Raw genomic sequence first — 17,528 nt, 5'->3', positions numbered from 1 at the left:
GTATATAATTTGTGTATTACCTCCTTAGGGAGTATAGTATATATATGGTATTTAAAGTACCTTTAATTTTGTACCACTGAGTATTTTCTTTCATGTATGCGAATACTGTTTTACTACAGTGGTATTGCATGAGCTTTGCATGTCTCCTAGTTAGGCCTTGGCTGCTCATCCACACTACCCCTCGAGAGCCTGGCTTCTAGGCACTGTCTACATTTCACTAATAAGGGATAACAGGACCTGGTATAAGGTGCAAGCACCTTTGGTACCCACCACACACCAGGCCAGCCTCCTACACCAAGGATTTTAATCATTTTGGAAAAAGTCACAGAAATGTTATGAAAGGTTTTGGGTAGGAACATAGATCTACAAAGCTCAACCACACTGCTTGGAATTTACGACTAACAAGTGCCAACCTTTGTTAACCTGAGACTGCCAGTCACTTACAGATGCATATGATATAAATAGGCCAGCCAAATTACTCAAGTTGTCTAATTGTGTGCACAGATCCATTCTTTGCTGCAAAGAGGGGAATGCAACAGCAAGGGTACCCATAAATGTTAGACAATATCAGGATTAGGGTTACGGTGTTATGTTCTTGCCTGATCTCAGCATGGTTTACTTGATTTGGGTGCGCAGTAACATGTGAAGGTCTCTGAAATTAAATGATCACTGAATACAGGGTGGGTGGACTGTCACAACCGTACTGTTTAAATGCTGTTTTTCCTTTATTGTAGGAACATATTTAAAGTGCATGAAACTCTGAAAGGTTCCACAGCTTTGTGGGTTTGAATAGTAATCTGGGGGAGGGGTGCAGATTGCTGCATTATTCTCTTAAACGCACTGGTGCTATAAAAACCTGCTTGCTCCGTACTGTACACGTTGTGCAGTTTGGCCTTTGTTCCTACTTAACAACACCATAGCACTATCTCCAAGACTGCTGTGCCCCATCCTATGGCTAAAATAGAGTATGTACAAATGGAGCTTCTCTGGAGTGGTAGTAATACTCAGTTGACCTGAGTAGGATTGGTATTTTTTCAGGGGCCAATAGGATGTAGACAAAAGCATTGTGATTGGTGAGGGCTTCTGTATGCACTGTGCACACAGCTAAAGCCTTCCAAAGGCCACTCTGTGTGTGAAGTCCTCAGAAAATAGATGGATCTTAAAGGGACAGTAAGTTATGATTGTGTTATAGATACGTTTCCAGACACACTGTGCGGTGCACATCAGGTTTGTCTAATGAACCTCCTTGCTCCTCTGAGGCTCATGTTAGGGAAACCATCCCAACACAGTTCAAGAATGCCTCATGTGGGCAGGATCTGCATTGACTGATGATTTTGTAGAAAAGAGGCCTTTATAGACCACCTTGAAGAATAATTCAGTATCTTATTTGTGTAGATTTATTTGAAAATTAGATGCTTTGTTATTATCTGGTGTGAAGGAAGCAGGTCACAGACAATTGTGTTGGATGCCAATGAGGATGGTCCTGCAGATGGCTTATTTACTCACTTGTTCATCCTGACACTTTCTTCCATCCTATTATTCAGATCTCCATCACTACTATCTGCACTGTTATTTTTATGCTTTGCTTTTATCTTTTTAGGACTGAAGAATGCCCAGTCCCATGGAAGAGTCCCACCTCCTGAAAAAAAGCCTCCCTCACCAGGGGAATTGGTGTCACCAGTGTTTGTGAATGATAGTTCGGACGACAGTTCCATTGTTGTGAAAAGCACTTACCGGGACCGAATTAAAGCCAATGGAAGAAATGCTAAAACTGAAGACCTAAAGGACAATCGTCCAGCCAGTGCTGATGGCAATCGGCCAACCAGTGCTAACAGCCGTGCAGCCCCCATTTCTACCAAGCAGCACCCAGCCAAAGGGCTGGACCCAAAGGACAAGTTGACTATGACAAAGCCGGCCATTCACAGAGCAGCGAGTTGGGAGCCACTGTCTCTCACTGGACATGAGTTTGACAGCTCTGAGGATGAGTTTGAGTCTTTAATGGTACGGATAAAGAACCGAACTCGGCCACAGACACCAACTTCTACAGCCAGCAAGAATGTTGAGCTGAAAACAGTCGATGGAGGTAAGTTTATCGTTGGACAGGGAACCCTTTATTGGAAGAAAGTATAGTGGTATGGTCCTCAGGTCATTTGGCTGCATTCCTCTTCCTGTTCTTATATTGTTGGAGGTGCCAGAAATGTTATGCAAACTTAACGTGATGTAAAACACTACATTGATGGATCGACTACTTCTTTTTAGCAGCATGTAGCCATAAGGTGTGGATACCAGTGCTAAGCTAGAGGGGTGGTAGCACAGTTATATGCTTTTGAGGCTGTCACTTTGTTAATGGGATCTGTTTGCCTGCTGTCACCATTGTGTAAGGTTACTTTTTAAAGACCACAGTTTAACCTTGAACAAAGGTTAAGTGAGATACTGTAGGATTTGTTCTTTGGTTGTAACCTCTGGCTTCTTTTGAATCCGAGATTTCTGTTCTTCGATCTCTCATGGATTGGGTTATTCGAAAGGGTTGCTACTCTTTAGTCTTTGCCCTCCTCAGGTGTATCGCCGTGTATAGCTTACTGTTGCCAAATAGGGTCACCTCTAGACAGTGAGATGTAGTTGAGCTGTAGTTTTTCTGATTTCTGATTTATAGCTGATGACGTTTGAAGAAAGTTCCTGTTGAATCAAGCTTGTAGCTGTCAAGTCTATGATGATAACATACATAATTCCACCACTGTCTGAGAGTAATGTTCTCCGAAGATTTCCAGTTAGAAGTAATAATAGAGATTGCAATAGAAAGCAAAAGGTCCACCAATTTTCCAAGAGGCCTGAATGAACTCCAGATATCGTGTACGCCTCCCAAAAACAGTAATTCATAAGAAATTGGTAAGGAGATCTGAGCTATTGCTGAAATGCAAGACCATATTGAGGACCAAAAAGTAGATAGGGATGGACAGGAAAAAAACATGTGAAAGTCCGTACCCTGCTGAGTGTGGCAGCGCCAACAGTTGTCATTTTGTGCAAGTTTGAATTTGTAAAGGCGTACAGGATGGTTGAAAAGTCTATTATAAAAAAAAATATAGGGTCTGTGTGAGGCTTGCAGTGCGTACAGTGGAATGTATCTTATACCATATTCTATCCCATAAAGAAGTTGGCCAAACAACACCAAGATCTGATTCCCACAATGTCTCAATAGGTGATTTGAGTCTAGGTGAAACAGACGTTCTTAAAAGTTTATAAATTCCAGCTGCCCTAGGATAATTAGACGTTACAATCGGGTGTGGAGATGATGCAAGAGTAGAATGATTATGATGTATAAGTTTATTGAGGGCCTCTTGTACTAGAGTAGAAAGAATGATATATTGGGATTTCATGCGAAAAGGGAGATTATAAATTGCTGAGAGAGTAGTAAAAGGGATGATAGTCTTTATGATATAATTGGGAAGTGAGAAGAATATCTTTAGTCATCCAACCCTTCCAACACAAGGTTTTACCTTGTTTCCTAAGCGAACTATTGTGCCAAATAGGACTGTTAAAGAATTGATTAATGGGGTAAGATGCGAAATAAAAAAAGGTTTCAGTAAGTTGACTGAATGGGAGATAGTGCTGGGCACCCAGAATTTTGGGGGGTTAGTGTAGGAGGCTGGACTGGCTTGTAGTGAGTACCAAGGGGTACTTGCACCAGGCCCAGTTATCCCTTATTAGTGTATAGGGTGTCTAGCAGCTTAGGCTGATAGATAATGGTAGCTTAGCAGAGCAGCTTAGGCTGAACTAGGAGACGTGTGAAGCTACTACAGTACCACAAGTGTCACTTGCACAATATCATAAGAAAACACAATACACAGTTATACTAAAAATAAAGGGACTTTATTTTTATGACAATATGCCAAAGTATCTTCGAGTGTACCCTCAGTGAGAGGATAAGAAATATACACAAGATATATGTACACAATACCAAAAATATGCAGTATAGTCTTAGAAAACAGTGCAAACAATGTATAGTTACAATAGGATGCAATGGGGACACATAGGGATAGGGGCAACACAAACCATATACTCCAAAAGTGGAATGCGAACCACGAATGGACCCCAAACCTATGTGACCTTGTAGAGGGTCGCTGGGACTATTAGAAAATAGTGAGAGTTAGAAAATTAGCCCTCCCCAAGACCCTGAAAAGTGAGTGTAAAGTGCACTAAAGTTCCCCAGAAGACAAAGAAGTCGTGATAGAGGAATAATGCAGGAAAGACACAAACCAACAGTGCAACAACGATGGATTTCCAATCTAGGGTACCTGTGGAACAAGGGGACCAAGTCCAAAAGTCACAAGCAAGTCGGAGATGGGCATATGCCCAGGAAATGCCAGCTGTGGGTGCAAAGAAGCTTCTACTGGACAGAAGAAGCTGAGGTTTCTGCAGGAACGAAAAGGGCTAGAGACTTCCTCTTTGGTGGACGGATCCCTCTCGCCGTGGAGAGTCGCGCAGAAGTGTTTTCCCGTCGAAAGAACGCCAACAAGCCTTGCTAGCTGCAAATCGTGCGGTTAGCGTTTTTGGACGCTGCTGTGGCCCAAGAGGGACCAGGAGGTCGCAAATTGGACCAGGAGGTAGAGGGGATGTCGAGCAAGACAAGGAGCCCTCTTAGCAGCAGGTAGCACCCGGAGAAGTGCCAGAAACAGGCACTACGAGGATGCGTGAAATGGTGCTCACCCGAAGTTACACAAAGGAGTCCCCCGTCGCCGGAGACCAACTTAGCATGTCGTGCAATGCAGGTTAGAGTGCCGTAGACCCAGGCTTGGCTGTGCACAAAGGGTTTCCGCCGGAAGTGCACAGGGGCCGGAGTAGCTGCAAAAGTCGCGGTTCCCAGCAATGCAGTCTAGCGAGGTGAGGCAAGGACTTACCTCCACCAAACTTGGACTGAAGAGTCACTGGACTGTGGGGGTCACTTGGACAGAGTTGCTGGATTCGAGGGACCTCGCTCGTCGTGCTGATAGGAGACCCAAGGGACCGGTAATGCAGCTTTTTGGTGCCTGCGGTTGCAGGGGGAAGATTCCGTCGACCCACGGGAGATTTCTTCGGAGCTTCTTGTGCAGAGAGGAGGTAGACTACCCCCACAGCATGCACCACCAGGAAAACAGTCGAGAAGGCGGCAGGATCAGCGTTACGGAGTTGCAGTAGTCGTCTTTGCTACTTTGTTGCAGTGTTGCAGGCTTCCAGCGCGGTCAGCAGTCGATTCCTTGGCAGAAGGTGAAGAGAGAGATGCAGAGGAACTCTGATGAGCTCTTGCATTCGTTATCTAAAGTTTCCCCAGAGACAGAGACCCTAAATAGCCAGAAAAGAGGGTTTGGCTACTTAGGAGAGAGGGTAGGCTACTAACACCTGAAGGAGCCTATCAGAAGGAGTCTCTGACGTCACCTGGTGGCACTGGCCACTCAGAGCAGTCCAGTGTGCCAGCAGCACCTCTGTTTCCAAGATGGCAGAGGTCTGGAGCACACTGGAGGAGCTCTGGACACCTCCCAGGGGAGGTGCAGGTCAGGGGAGTGGTCACTCCCCTTTCCTTTGTCCAGTTTCGCGCCAGAGCAGGGCTAAGGGGTCCCTGAACCGGTGTAGACTGGCTTATGCAGAATTGGGCTACCCCTCCCCTGCCTTCACACCATTTTCCAAAGGGAGAGGGTGTAACACCCTCTCTCAGAGGAAGTCCTTTGTTCTGCCATCCTGGGACAAGCCTGGCTTGACCCCAGGGGGGCAGAAACCTGTCTGAGGGGTTGGCAGCAGCAGCAGCTGCAGTGAAACCCCAGAAAAGGCAGTTTGGCAGTACCAGGGTCTGTGCTACAGACCACTGGGATCATGGAATTGTGCCAACAATGCCAGGATGGCATAGAGGGGGCAATTCCATGATCTTAGACATGTTACATGGCCATATTCGGAGTTACCATTGTGAAGCTACATATAGGTATTGACCTATATGTAGTGCACGCGTGTAATGGTGTCCCCGCACTCACAAAGTTCAGGGAATTGGCCCTGAACAATGTGGGGGCACCTTGGCTAGTGCCAGGGTGCCCTCACACTAAGTAACTTTGCACCTAACCTTTACCAGGTAAAGGTTAGACATATAGGTGACTTATAAGTTACTTAAGTGCAGTGTAAAATGGTTGTGAAATAACGTGAACGTTATTTCACTCAGGCTGCAGTGGCAGGCCTGTGTAAGAATTGTCAGAGCTCCCTATGGGTGGCAAAAGAAATGCTGCAGCCCATAGGGATCTCCTGGAACCCCAATACCCTGGGTACCTTAGTACCATATACTAGGGAATTATAAGGGTGTTCCAGTAAGCCAATGTAAATTGGTAAAATTGGTCACTAGCCTGTTAGTGACAATTTGGAAAGAAATGAGAGAGCATAACCACTGAGGTTCTGATTAGCAGAGCCTCAGTTAGTCACTACGCAGGTAACACATTCAGGCACACTTATGAGCACTGGGGCCCTGGTGAACAGGGTCCCAGTGACACATACAACTAAAACAACATATATACAGTGAAAAATGGGGGTAACATGCCAGGCAAGATGGTACTTTCCTACAGTTAGACATAAATATAATGTGTGTATGGTAAAAGGGAGAAATAAATGTTTCTTCCAAAGAGAACCATAGCTTTTTAGGGGCATCATTGAGTGTAGATAAATAGGGATGTATTTGCTTAATGCCAAAAGATTTGTGATACGTTATAAAGTCAGGGAAATTAACTCCACCTTGTACTTTAGGAAGTTTTAATTTCGTGAGAGAGATTCGGGATTGTTTACCGTTCCACAGAAACTTGGATAGAATTTTATCAATTGAACAAAAAAATAGTTTAGGTATCTTAATAGGAAGCATCATAAGGAAGAAGTTAATGATAGGGAGAAGCATCATCTTAATGGTGTCCAAGCGGCCCCACCACGTGAGATATAACAGAGTCCATTTCTGTGTGAGATCTACAAGCTTTGCAGATATGATTTCTAAATTAGTCTTTAATGTATCCTTGAGAGTAGTGCAGTACCACACCCCCAGGCATTTAATCTTAGAAGAATTCCAAGATAATCCTGCATCAAGGAATACAGAGCCAGTGCAGTGAGCATTAAGTGGTAAGACCACTGTTTTGTCTATATTAAGTTTATAGCCAGATACATCAGAATATAAGTTGAGCGAATGCAGGAAGAGAAGTGTCAGGGTGAGACATGAACAAAAGAATATCAGCATATGCCATAAATTTAATGTGTGCATTATTAATTTGAAACCCCGTAAATTGTTCAGCCGTTTTTAATTGGTATAGAAAAGGTTTGAGAGCCAAAATAAATAGTAAAGGAGATAATGGGCATCCCTGACGAGTACTCCTTTTAAGAGGGAAAAAAGGAGATCGGATACCGTTATAACCGAGGAACACGGTGAGGAATGAAGAATGGATATAAAATGTCGGAATTTAGTACCTAGTCCATGCCATTCCAATGCTTTCGACAAGAAAACCCAGTAGACCCTATCAAAGGCCTTTTCTGCATCCAATGATAAAGCTGCTAGAGGAATCTTAAGTTTAGATGTCTTGTTAATAATATTTTAAAAAGTACGGGCATTATCTGCTACACTTCTATTAGGGATAAAACCAGATTGATGAGAATCAATAAGGTCAGGTATATATGGGAGTAAACGGAGAGCTGAAACTTTGGCATAGAGTTTACAATCAGTATTAATTAAAGATATGGGTCTATAATTTTTACAGTCAGTCGTATCCCGATCTTTTTTGGGAATAAGACAAATCATGGCCTCCGTAAATGAGCCAGATGCAGAACCTGACATTATAAAATAAGTAATTGAAAGAGTTTGGGGAAAAGAGACTTAGCAAACTGAATAAAGAATTCTACTGTGAAGCCATCTGGGCCTGGAGCCTTACCCATGGGGAGAGATTGTAAAGCTGTATATAGTTCGGTAAGTTGTAGGGGTTGGTCTAAAGATGAGGTCAATCTGCAATGGACCCCTTGGTTTGAGATTAGAGAAATATTGGTTGAGAGATTCAACTGTTGGTATGTGTTCTGGAGTGTACAAGTCCTTATAGTAAGAAGCGAAACACGATGCTATATCTTTATATCTAAAGTGTTTAACACCATTGTTATCTGTGATAGATTTAATAGTTGTTTTTTCTTTTCTTTGTTTCAAATATCGAGCTAGAAGAGAACCAGCTTTATTGTTACCAGCATAATATCTGGCATTTATTTTCAGGAGGGTGCACCATGCTTGTTCAGTGGTATATTGGTTAAACTCCATTTTAGCTGAGACTAGTGCTTCAAGATGTGATTTACTAGTTTTGTGAGTATAGTATTCATGTTCTAGGGACTTTATATTTTTAAGGATGGAAGTCGATTTTTGTTAGGCAGTTGTTTTTTTTTTTTTGAGTGAGCGTAACTTATGATGAAACCCCTAGAGGCTGCTTTGAATTCATCCCACACAAAATGAAATGATAGTTGATCACTATCGTTGATGTGAAAGTATTCTTCTATAAACTTACTGTAGGAAGCGATAAAAGTAGCATCTGAAAGTAGAGAGTTATTAAACCTCCATGAAGATGTTTTAGAACCATTAAGAAAAAGATCAAGGTCAGTAATCACAGGTGCGTGATCTGAGATCAAAATAGCACCGATTTCAGAGTTGACCATATGTTGCAATAAACCTTTACTCAGAAAGATATAATCAAGCCTGGAATGGAATGGGAATGGTGGGTAGGAGAATAAAGAGTATTCCAAGAGGTCGGGATTGCATACTCTCCAGGAATCAGAGAGAGAATGGTGTAAAATAAAGTTTTAAAAAGCTTTGTGGGAGGCATGTGAAATGAAACATGACGTGGAACGTCTGTCCAAAAATGGATCGAGAATTTGGTTGCAGTCACCACCTATTAGTAAATTGTTTGAGGAATGTTCAGAGACAATATGTGAAAGATTCTTCCAAAAATTTGGATCTGGATGTGTGGGGCCGTATATATTAAGGATAGTAAGAGAAATATTGTCAATTGTAAATGTAACAAGTACCCAGCGACCTTCTGTATCTTGATGCTGTGAAATTATGGTAGGTTTGAGAGATTTATGACAGAGTATAACTACCCCATTTTTGTTTGTGATGGAAGGGGAGTAGAAAATGTCCCCCACCCATTGTTTTTTAAGCTCAATTGCCTCAGAGTCGTTGAGGTGAGTCTCTTGCAACAAAGCAATGTGGCATTTCAAACGAGCCTGGTGGGATAAGACACGCTGATGTTTAATGGGGTGTTTAAGCCCCTTAACATTCCAAGTAACAGTTCTAAGTTGCATAAGAAGAAGTATTAATAAACAACTGCTGTAACAATGAAAAAACTAGGCATATCAATTTTGCAAAAGCAAAGAAATAAGGAAGAAACAAGATAGTAAATAAAAGGAGGAAGATGACCTCCAGAAGTTGTATATACATGGATGTGGCAATACAGGGACTAAAGTCCACGAAAGCTAAAAAAAAAAAAAAAAAAAAAAAAAAAAAACAAGACAAAGTGAATTCCCCGAAAGGTAGAGGGACAGCGGAGAACCTGAAAAGACAGGCAAGAGTGGCTTCAGCACAAGAAAAGTGATATTAGATATTAAAACATATGAAGGCGAGTTTCATGGGGGAAAAAAAAAAAAAACATACAAACGAAAAATGTACCATTCAGACCAAATAACGTAATAACTACAGTAAAGGACTGTGACATGAAAAACAATAAAAATCAAAGCTTAACAGTGGAACGTGTAGGAGAACAGTTTGGATGGTGAGAAAGGGATACGGTTGGGAAAGGAACATGAGGATTGCACAAAGAACACTATCTAAAAACAAATATATATATATAAAAATAAGAAGATGCAGAGATGGAAAACCATGGATATAAATATTAAACATAACCATTACTATTAAACTGTCCAGAAAAAAAAAGGACATTAAAGACAAATTAAATTATGTCTTCAAGTAATTGCAGATGCTCCTATTTCCATTGCTTCTGTTTTGTGTTGGTTAATAAACGTTTGTAGTGCTGAAGGTTCCTCAAACGAGTAAGATTTGTCCTTGAATGTAATTTTGAAAAGGCATGGGTGAAGAAGGACCATATCGAATATTCAAGGATTTGAGTTGTGGACGTAAGTCCAAAAACTGTTTGCGACGTGCAGCTGTAGCAGGAAAGAAGTCTTGTGTGAACAATACTTTATGACCTGACCATAGCAAAGAGCCCATCTTTTTGACTTCCGAGAGTATTTGCATCAAGTCAGTAAATTGGAGAAAGAGAATAATAATTCCTCCAGGATGTGCACGAGGGCCAGTTGAAGTCTGTGGACCTAAACGATGTGCCCGTTGGATGGAGAGGGGAGAGGTAGGAGGCAAGCGAAGAATTGAAGGTATTGCTTTTTGAAGGAATGCAATCATGTTAGAGCCTTCAGAACCTTCTGGAATCCCAAAAAGGCGAAGATTATTTCTCCTATTTCTGTTTTCTAAGCTTTCAGTAAGCCTTTTAAGTTGAGCTATGTCTTTAGAGATCTGAGGATTGACAGTGTTACAATCTTCAAGGCTACTGAGTCTCTGTTCCAGAGTACAAATTCGCTGTTCGTGTTGGGACCATTGCTCCTCAATACGTTGCAGAGGCATTAGTGTCCATCATAAAGGGCTTTAGTGCACGCAATTCCTCCATGACATCATCTAGAGTAAGATGTGTAGGTGATTTTGAGGGAGAATCAAGGTCTTTTTTTGGGGGGCGCTTGATGGAGGGAGGTGTTAGATGTTTTTTTCGCAACTGCGCCCGCAGCATGAGATGAAGAGGCGCCATCCTTTAAAAAGACGGAAGCACTATCCATTGTTAAAGTTGATGGTAAAGACAATTTAGTTATGTGTGCCCACCACTCAGAGGATTATTAGACTTGGAGAAAGATGACGACTGGCAACTCTGAGAATTATGTGGTCTCCCCATAAAAGCCAGCAGCAATTTGGTAATAGGAAGCCAGCAATGTGAGGTGTTGATGAAATTATATTACAATGAGAAGTTGCTGCCAGAAGTTTCCAACAACATAGCAAAATATAATAAATATATAAATAGAAAATCCTAAATTATTCTCTCATAACAGGCATGACAGAATACCACAAGAGCAAAGCACTTTACTGCACATAGTCAAACAATTGGTGACTAGTTTTAAGGGAACCTTCTGAAAAGGAAAAAAATCCCCTCCGTCAAAGGAAAGCATTTACCATGTTATGAAGAGCAATTTGAAAGAGCTCCTTGACGAGCTGCCAGTGAATACTGAAAGTTGAAAACCTCAGCTAAATGTGTTTGAAGAGAGAGGTCAAAAGTTCAGCTGGCTGTCAGAAGGTAATAAATATTCCATTGCAAAGGAAACTAGATTTGTAGAATCACATCCAGGCAAGCAGTTAAAAGTCAAATAGAAACATTTCTGTGAAAGTTTAGGTTTGTGCAGAGGCTTAAGGAGTGAAACTAATGACGCAGATAAATAATTACCTCAGGCACTCACATGAAGTCTCTGAAATTACTTCAAAACTTGATGTCTCTGTAAGATAAAGGCATATTTATGCAGCCGCAGTGCTCCGGTACTCAAAAATGCTGAAGAAATTAATAATTTTGATGTGAAAACATCTCCTCCTTTCCAGGAAGTGCTGAAGCCTCACGGAGCTCTAAAGAGCTGCGGCCATCTTGCGTGACCTCCAGCCACTCCCCCTCAGGTCGGTTTACTTCCTAAGATCAAGATCTCCGTCTTTTCACCGTTACATTTCAGACAGTTCTTGGCCATTGAGGCGACCCCTGCCTCATGTAATATAGTTAGTCACAATGCCCTCCATGTTTTTTAGGATGGATACAATTATTTGTATGTCATATGTGTACAATAAAGCCTGTAGGCCAAAGGAGCATATCAATTTGGACAGAGGGGAAATTTATAGATTAAACAATGTTGGGCTCCGAGAAAAGCCTTGAGGAACTCCACAAGACAAGGTGAACGGACCAGATTTCAAGTTATTCACGATCATAGTCTGCGATCCATCTTTGAGAAAGGAAGTGAGCAGTTTCACTGCTGAACCTTCTAGTTCTTGTAGTCGCTCAGTGTGCAGGATTAGGGAGATGGTATTGAAGGCTTCGGACAAATCCAAAAGGATGAGTGCCACAGCCTGCCCTGCATCGACTAAACGTCTAATAATATCAGTCGCTGATATCGGGGCAGTTTTGGTTCTAGGGTTGCTTCTGATGCCAAGTTGTGACACGTTCAGCAGTCCCAGTTCCTCCACGTTGGCCATCAACTGTTTAAGATGTTTCTCCAGAATCTTTGCTGAAGTGGTCATTTCTCAGGGCATTAGAGTCTAGATTGGGCTTTCTTGATAATGGTTTGACGCAACCTTGTTCCGCAGTTGTGGATGACATCCTGCGTTGATGGCTTTGCTCATAATGGAAGTTAGCGGAGGAGCTATAGTACTAACTGACAGTTTTAGTACTTTAGGGGAGAATGGTTCAAAGGGTGATACCGATTTTATACTAAGATGTGATTCCAATTGTTCATGTGTTATCTGTGGGGAATAGGAAAGCGTTGCTGGGAGTTTCTCCTTGTTCCCTGTTATTGCCAAGAGGCTCAGTTGGGACTGTCCAGATGTGAGGGGTTATAGACTTCCATACTTGAGGATTCAAATTCTGTAGAAATTTTGAGGGTTTTAGATTGAAAAGATTCTGCCAGTTTTGTTGCAGAATTCTTGGGAGCCCTCCGTCTAAGGAGACTGGAGCTAAGAGTAGATGTACTACTTTAAAAAGTTATCTTGAAGTTGTTGGCTTTCGTTTTTTTGGTGCAGAAAAGTGATTTTTCTTCCTCAATGGCTATGTATGTTTTCATAGCTGCTTTGTATGACATTTTTATCGGCTCACTGTCTAAGCAGCCTTAGCCGCTCCATGGACCTGGACTACTTCCTCTGATTTCTAGATTCCTAAATGGGTGTGACCTTATCCAAGGTTAGGCAGAGCCAGGCTGGAAATCCAGCTGAGGTAGGTCCGCGTCCTCCTGGTCGGTAAGGTGTCTCTCTGAGAACCTTGGAGAGGGATTCTTCAGATTCACCTTTCCAATTTCTTTTATACGACATGGTAATATCAGCGACATCCTTGTTCTGCATGTAGGCTAGTACAAGTGACAATTCAACTGCCTAACGATCAGACTAGCAAAGTGGGATCGCCTCGAGCACCTTTAGCTGGGAGTCTTTCGAGAAGATACCATCTAACATATGTTATGCTGCATGTGTGGGGGCCTTCACCAGATGCGAGAGCCCAAAGCAGGCCCTTGTCTCTTTAAGTGCCCTTGTCTCTAAGTGCCCTGGAGTCTACACATTTCATCCTCCAGATGAAAATTTAAATCACCCAGGAGAGTGATTGATTTTAATTTTATTTTTTCTAGGTACGGTTCAGTGTTGTGTGCTAGGTCATTTGAAACATTGCCCTGAGCCCTGGAGACCTATATACTAGGGAGCTCATAAACGAGTTGGTTGTTAAAAAAATGTTTGAGTAGTGGAGGGCCTCACAAGGAGTCGGGCATTGAATGTTCTCAATGTGGCAATGATGCATAGACTTGTATACTATGGCAAGACCTCCCCCGGTCGTCCTGTCCTGTCTCAAGACAGTGTAGCCTGGCAGGATTGCATCCACCATATTGTGGCCAGATGATCATTTACCCAGTTCTCGGTGATAAATACCCAGTCCGGGTCGTGTGCTCTTGTGGATTCCGCAAATTCTATTTTATTTTTAATGAGTGACCTGGCTTTGATTAAGAAGCCCTTACATTTTTCCTGCATGAGAGCAGGCCCTTTAATTGTGTGACCAAATAATGTGGAGCTATGAAGTCTAGTAGAAGTATGTGAAAGGGGAGGTAACCATGAACCCATATGTGGGGCAGGCACAATTTCTGTTCAGATAAATATCCCTGAACCCAAAAGGAAAAGTTTCGAGATGGCTTACCACAATACTGCAGCCTCCATAGTTGATCTTTTGATTAAACTAAAGTTGGGGACCATCCTAAAAATGAAGGGTCAGGGGCTTTGGCACAGGGTGCAGACGGGCATAGATGGGCTTGCCTTTGGTGCGCCTGCTGTGCCCGTCTGCACCACAACTAGAGACCTTCCTCAGGGTGGCCCTGTTTTGGACATCTGCCGGGGAGCCACATGGGCATCTGTTTGTGTTTTGTGTTTCCTAGTCACAATTTTTACCTGAGGTGAGCAGGTTAGATTAGTTTGCCTATTCTGGAGTACTTGCTGGTGTGAAGTCTACTCCTCAGACCAATCTCCTTGAAGGGGTTATTACTTTGGTATCAGTTCACAAGATGAGGAATCTGATGTTAGAAGTATCTTTGAGAAGATTAAGTGATTTACCTTTGGTAACCCTCCTTTTTTTTTTTTTTGTTTTTTTTTTTTTTTGGTGGATATGCAAACAAACTGCAGATTTCACAATATGCGCCCTCCTTCCCATTCCTCAGAGTGAACTTTTCTGAGTTAATAAGGGTCCAAGTTAGATTTCCCACAGTCTGTGGTCTCCATCTGCAAGTCCTACTCAAGATATTGGGGCATTTTGGATTTCTATTGTGTGTGTGGGTGGGTGTGTGTGCTGTGTACTTACTTCCAGTTTAGGGGGAGGGAGGACTCCCTATAAGTAATCTAGTGTTGTGTTACTGTTAGAAATGGGATCTCTAGTTGAAAGAGGAATATACCCATGTCCAAGTAGGGACCCTAGTCGGGGTAAGTCAAACCTAATCCAAATTATCCTGTGCCCACCCTCTGGTAGCTTGGCAGTGAGCAGTCAGGCTTAATTTAGAAGCCAATGTGTAAAGTATTTGTGCAATAAATCATACAGTTACATAGTAAAAACACCACACAGTTTAAAAAAAATAAAGGTGATATTTATCTGAATAAAACCAGGTCAAAACACCAAAGATCCAATAAACACAAGTTGAAATATCACTTTTAAAAGGTTTAAAAGATTCTTAAAACAGTTCTCTTTGTTACAGTACCTGGTATGCATAAAAAAATAACGACTCACGGAGACCGTACAGGAGGAGATGCGTGGAGAAATAGTGTGCGTGCGATTTGTCCAGAGCTGTACAAACAATGAGTCATTTCTTTCCACAGTGCAAGGGGCTTGCATCGTTTTTCGGTACAGTCTTGGTTCGTCAATGTGATGTGGGGATATTTTGAAGTCCGGGGATGATGCTGGGAAAATCCTTGACGTGTTGGAAGAAGGCACAGGTGCTGCGTTGATCTGGTAGGCAAAGTGTTGAATTTCCAGTCATGAAGTTCAGGCTGTGTCGTTCAGATCGGGTGTACGGCAATTTCTCAGTCTCAATGCAGGCTTCACATCGATTTCGGCAGACAGTGCATCGGTTTTTGACACACAAGGAGTTTCCTGAAGAGATTAAGTGTTTTTGGCCTTGAGACGTCAGAAAACAGGAGGCAAGCTCAATCCAAGCCCTTGGAGAGCACTTTTGGGGAAGGCAGAGTCCTTCACGGTAAAGTCAGAGATCAGCAGGGCAGCAGTCCTTCTCAGCCGAGCAGTCCAGATGAGTCCTTTGGGCAGCCAGGCAGTTCCTCTTGACAGGATTCAGTGGTATATCCAGAAGTAAATAGGTAAATCAAAAGGGGGGACTGGGAGAATTAATGGTCCAGTGTATACCCTCCCTTAATTCATACTGTATGACAAAAACAATGATACACTGTTCCAAAGAAAGGTGACAGGAGAAAGAACTCAGGGGAGTCCTAATTTTTGGAGCAAAAGTCCTCACACACCCAACTGGGTGTCCTGCTTCATCATTGGATGTGCTCCTCGTCAGACCGGCGCTGCAATGTCTGACGGGCACCCCCTGAGGGGGGGGGGCATCCGGAGATCGTTTCTCGATGACGCCAAGACCCCAAGAGTGAGTTTGGGAAGAAAGAGACCAGGAGAGAAACAAAAGAAACTGAAATTGGCTCAAGACCCCAACCTCAGGGTAACAATTTTATTATTAGTCCACGGTGGGTATTGGCCAAGGTTAAAAAATAATGAGTGAAAATGAGATGATGATCAATCACTCTCTAACACGTTTATAGGGAATTGGGAGGTAAGAAACTACCAGACCATCCCTTGAAAAGGATCCTGTGACGCTTCTTCAGGACCAAGTGGATCAATACTTCTCCTTTTATAAACTGAATAGACTCTTATAATCTGAAACTGTCAGTTTTAATGTCTCCAGTCACTTACAGTAGTCCGGTATGTCTCGAACTTGTCAATCCTAAAAGTCAACCTGTAATAGAATGAGCACAGGTCACACGGTGATACTTCAGTCTGAATGTACTTTTACTGGGATGGGTACATCAATTATGACAGAGGAAAAAATGTGTCAATCTGTGAGGCACACAGTGATAGTGTCAACAGTGGCAAACTCTTGCATGCAAGGCGAGTATGAGCTTACCCTTCCTACTTAGGAACAGGCTTCATGGGACAGTGTGGGTCTGGGGCTGGGCGCGAAAACTCTGGTAGTCAGACAGGAAATTAGATCAGGCCAAACTGAGACTGCAGCAGTTAGACCTAGAAAGTAAGGCCCTGGCAGTAGAGAGTGGGAGACAGATTTCTCCCCATGGTGGCAGCATCAATACCTTTAGGGACACCATGGTCAGGAAAGGCAGAGCTCCTATTACTCTAGGAATCTGATGATAAAGTCCCATCTTACAAGATAGTGTATGGCACCCACAAGTGGTTCACTGCCTGGGAGAGGGCCTGCAAAGTACAGAGGGTCCCTCCAAGACCATGGGCAGAAATCTTGTGGCTCTTCTTTTCTGATAAAGACAGATACAAACTCCTCACTATCAGAAGAAGATGCACATGGTTACTGTTTTCTCTTTATTTTTAAATTGGTTGTGGAATTGTATTGCTTGTTATGTGTTTTTTCTCCTATTGTGTACACATTGCTTAAATACTTTCACACATTGTCATTGATTTAAGCCTGACTGTGTTGTCACTTTACCAGGAATTGAGCACAGGTTTGTTATTTTATTTGTGTGACATCTTGTAGATGGTGGACTTTCCACAGATGATGATCCACTTTCCTACAACTGGTATTTGGCTATGGACGAATCCTTTAAGATTATGTTGGAGAGGCAAATCAGTTGTTTGCATGCATGCCTTTACCACATGTGTAGTACAACGTGCTGACTTTTGCAATGCATTGTATTACTTTGTGGCTGTGCAATGAGAGACAATGCCTTTGAGATCCCTGAGGAGACCCTACAGTGATCTAGCAGGAGTTGGGCAGGAGGGTCGTAGATGCTGTGATCAGTTGCCTAGTGCGGGAGCGAACTACTTAGCTACCTGCGGGCATCTGTCCATCCAAATGTGAACGGGGTCATCCGGTCAGCTGCAATCAAAGTGGCAGAATGAATTTTATTACTATTTTGTCCATTGCATTAAGATAATTTTTCCAGAGTTGGAGGAACCATTTCATGTTGGGGCCTGACTTTTCCTGCAGTGGTACGA

The 17,528-nt window shown here is 42.6% G+C and overlaps 1 protein-coding gene across 3 annotated transcripts in view; it reads left to right on the top strand.

Moving 5' to 3' along the window:
• GCNA (germ cell nuclear acidic peptidase) overlaps positions 1-17,528 on the top strand; it is an 87,533-nt gene that overhangs the window by 50,224 nt on the left and 19,781 nt on the right. For all 3 annotated transcript variants that reach the window (XM_069208975.1, XM_069208993.1, XM_069208983.1), the window contains exon 7: positions 1,601-2,083. In XM_069208975.1, the coding sequence (XP_069065076.1) occupies positions 1,601-2,083 (483 nt within the window). The remainder of the gene's footprint in view (positions 1-1,600; positions 2,084-17,528) is intronic.

Source organism: Pleurodeles waltl, chromosome 2_1 (assembly GCF_031143425.1).
Source record: "Pleurodeles waltl isolate 20211129_DDA chromosome 2_1, aPleWal1.hap1.20221129, whole genome shotgun sequence".
Classification (NCBI taxonomy): Eukaryota; Metazoa; Chordata; class Amphibia; order Caudata; family Salamandridae; genus Pleurodeles; species Pleurodeles waltl.
The sequence above is the reverse complement of the archived record's forward strand: the minus strand, read 5'-3'. Positions and strand labels throughout refer to the sequence as shown.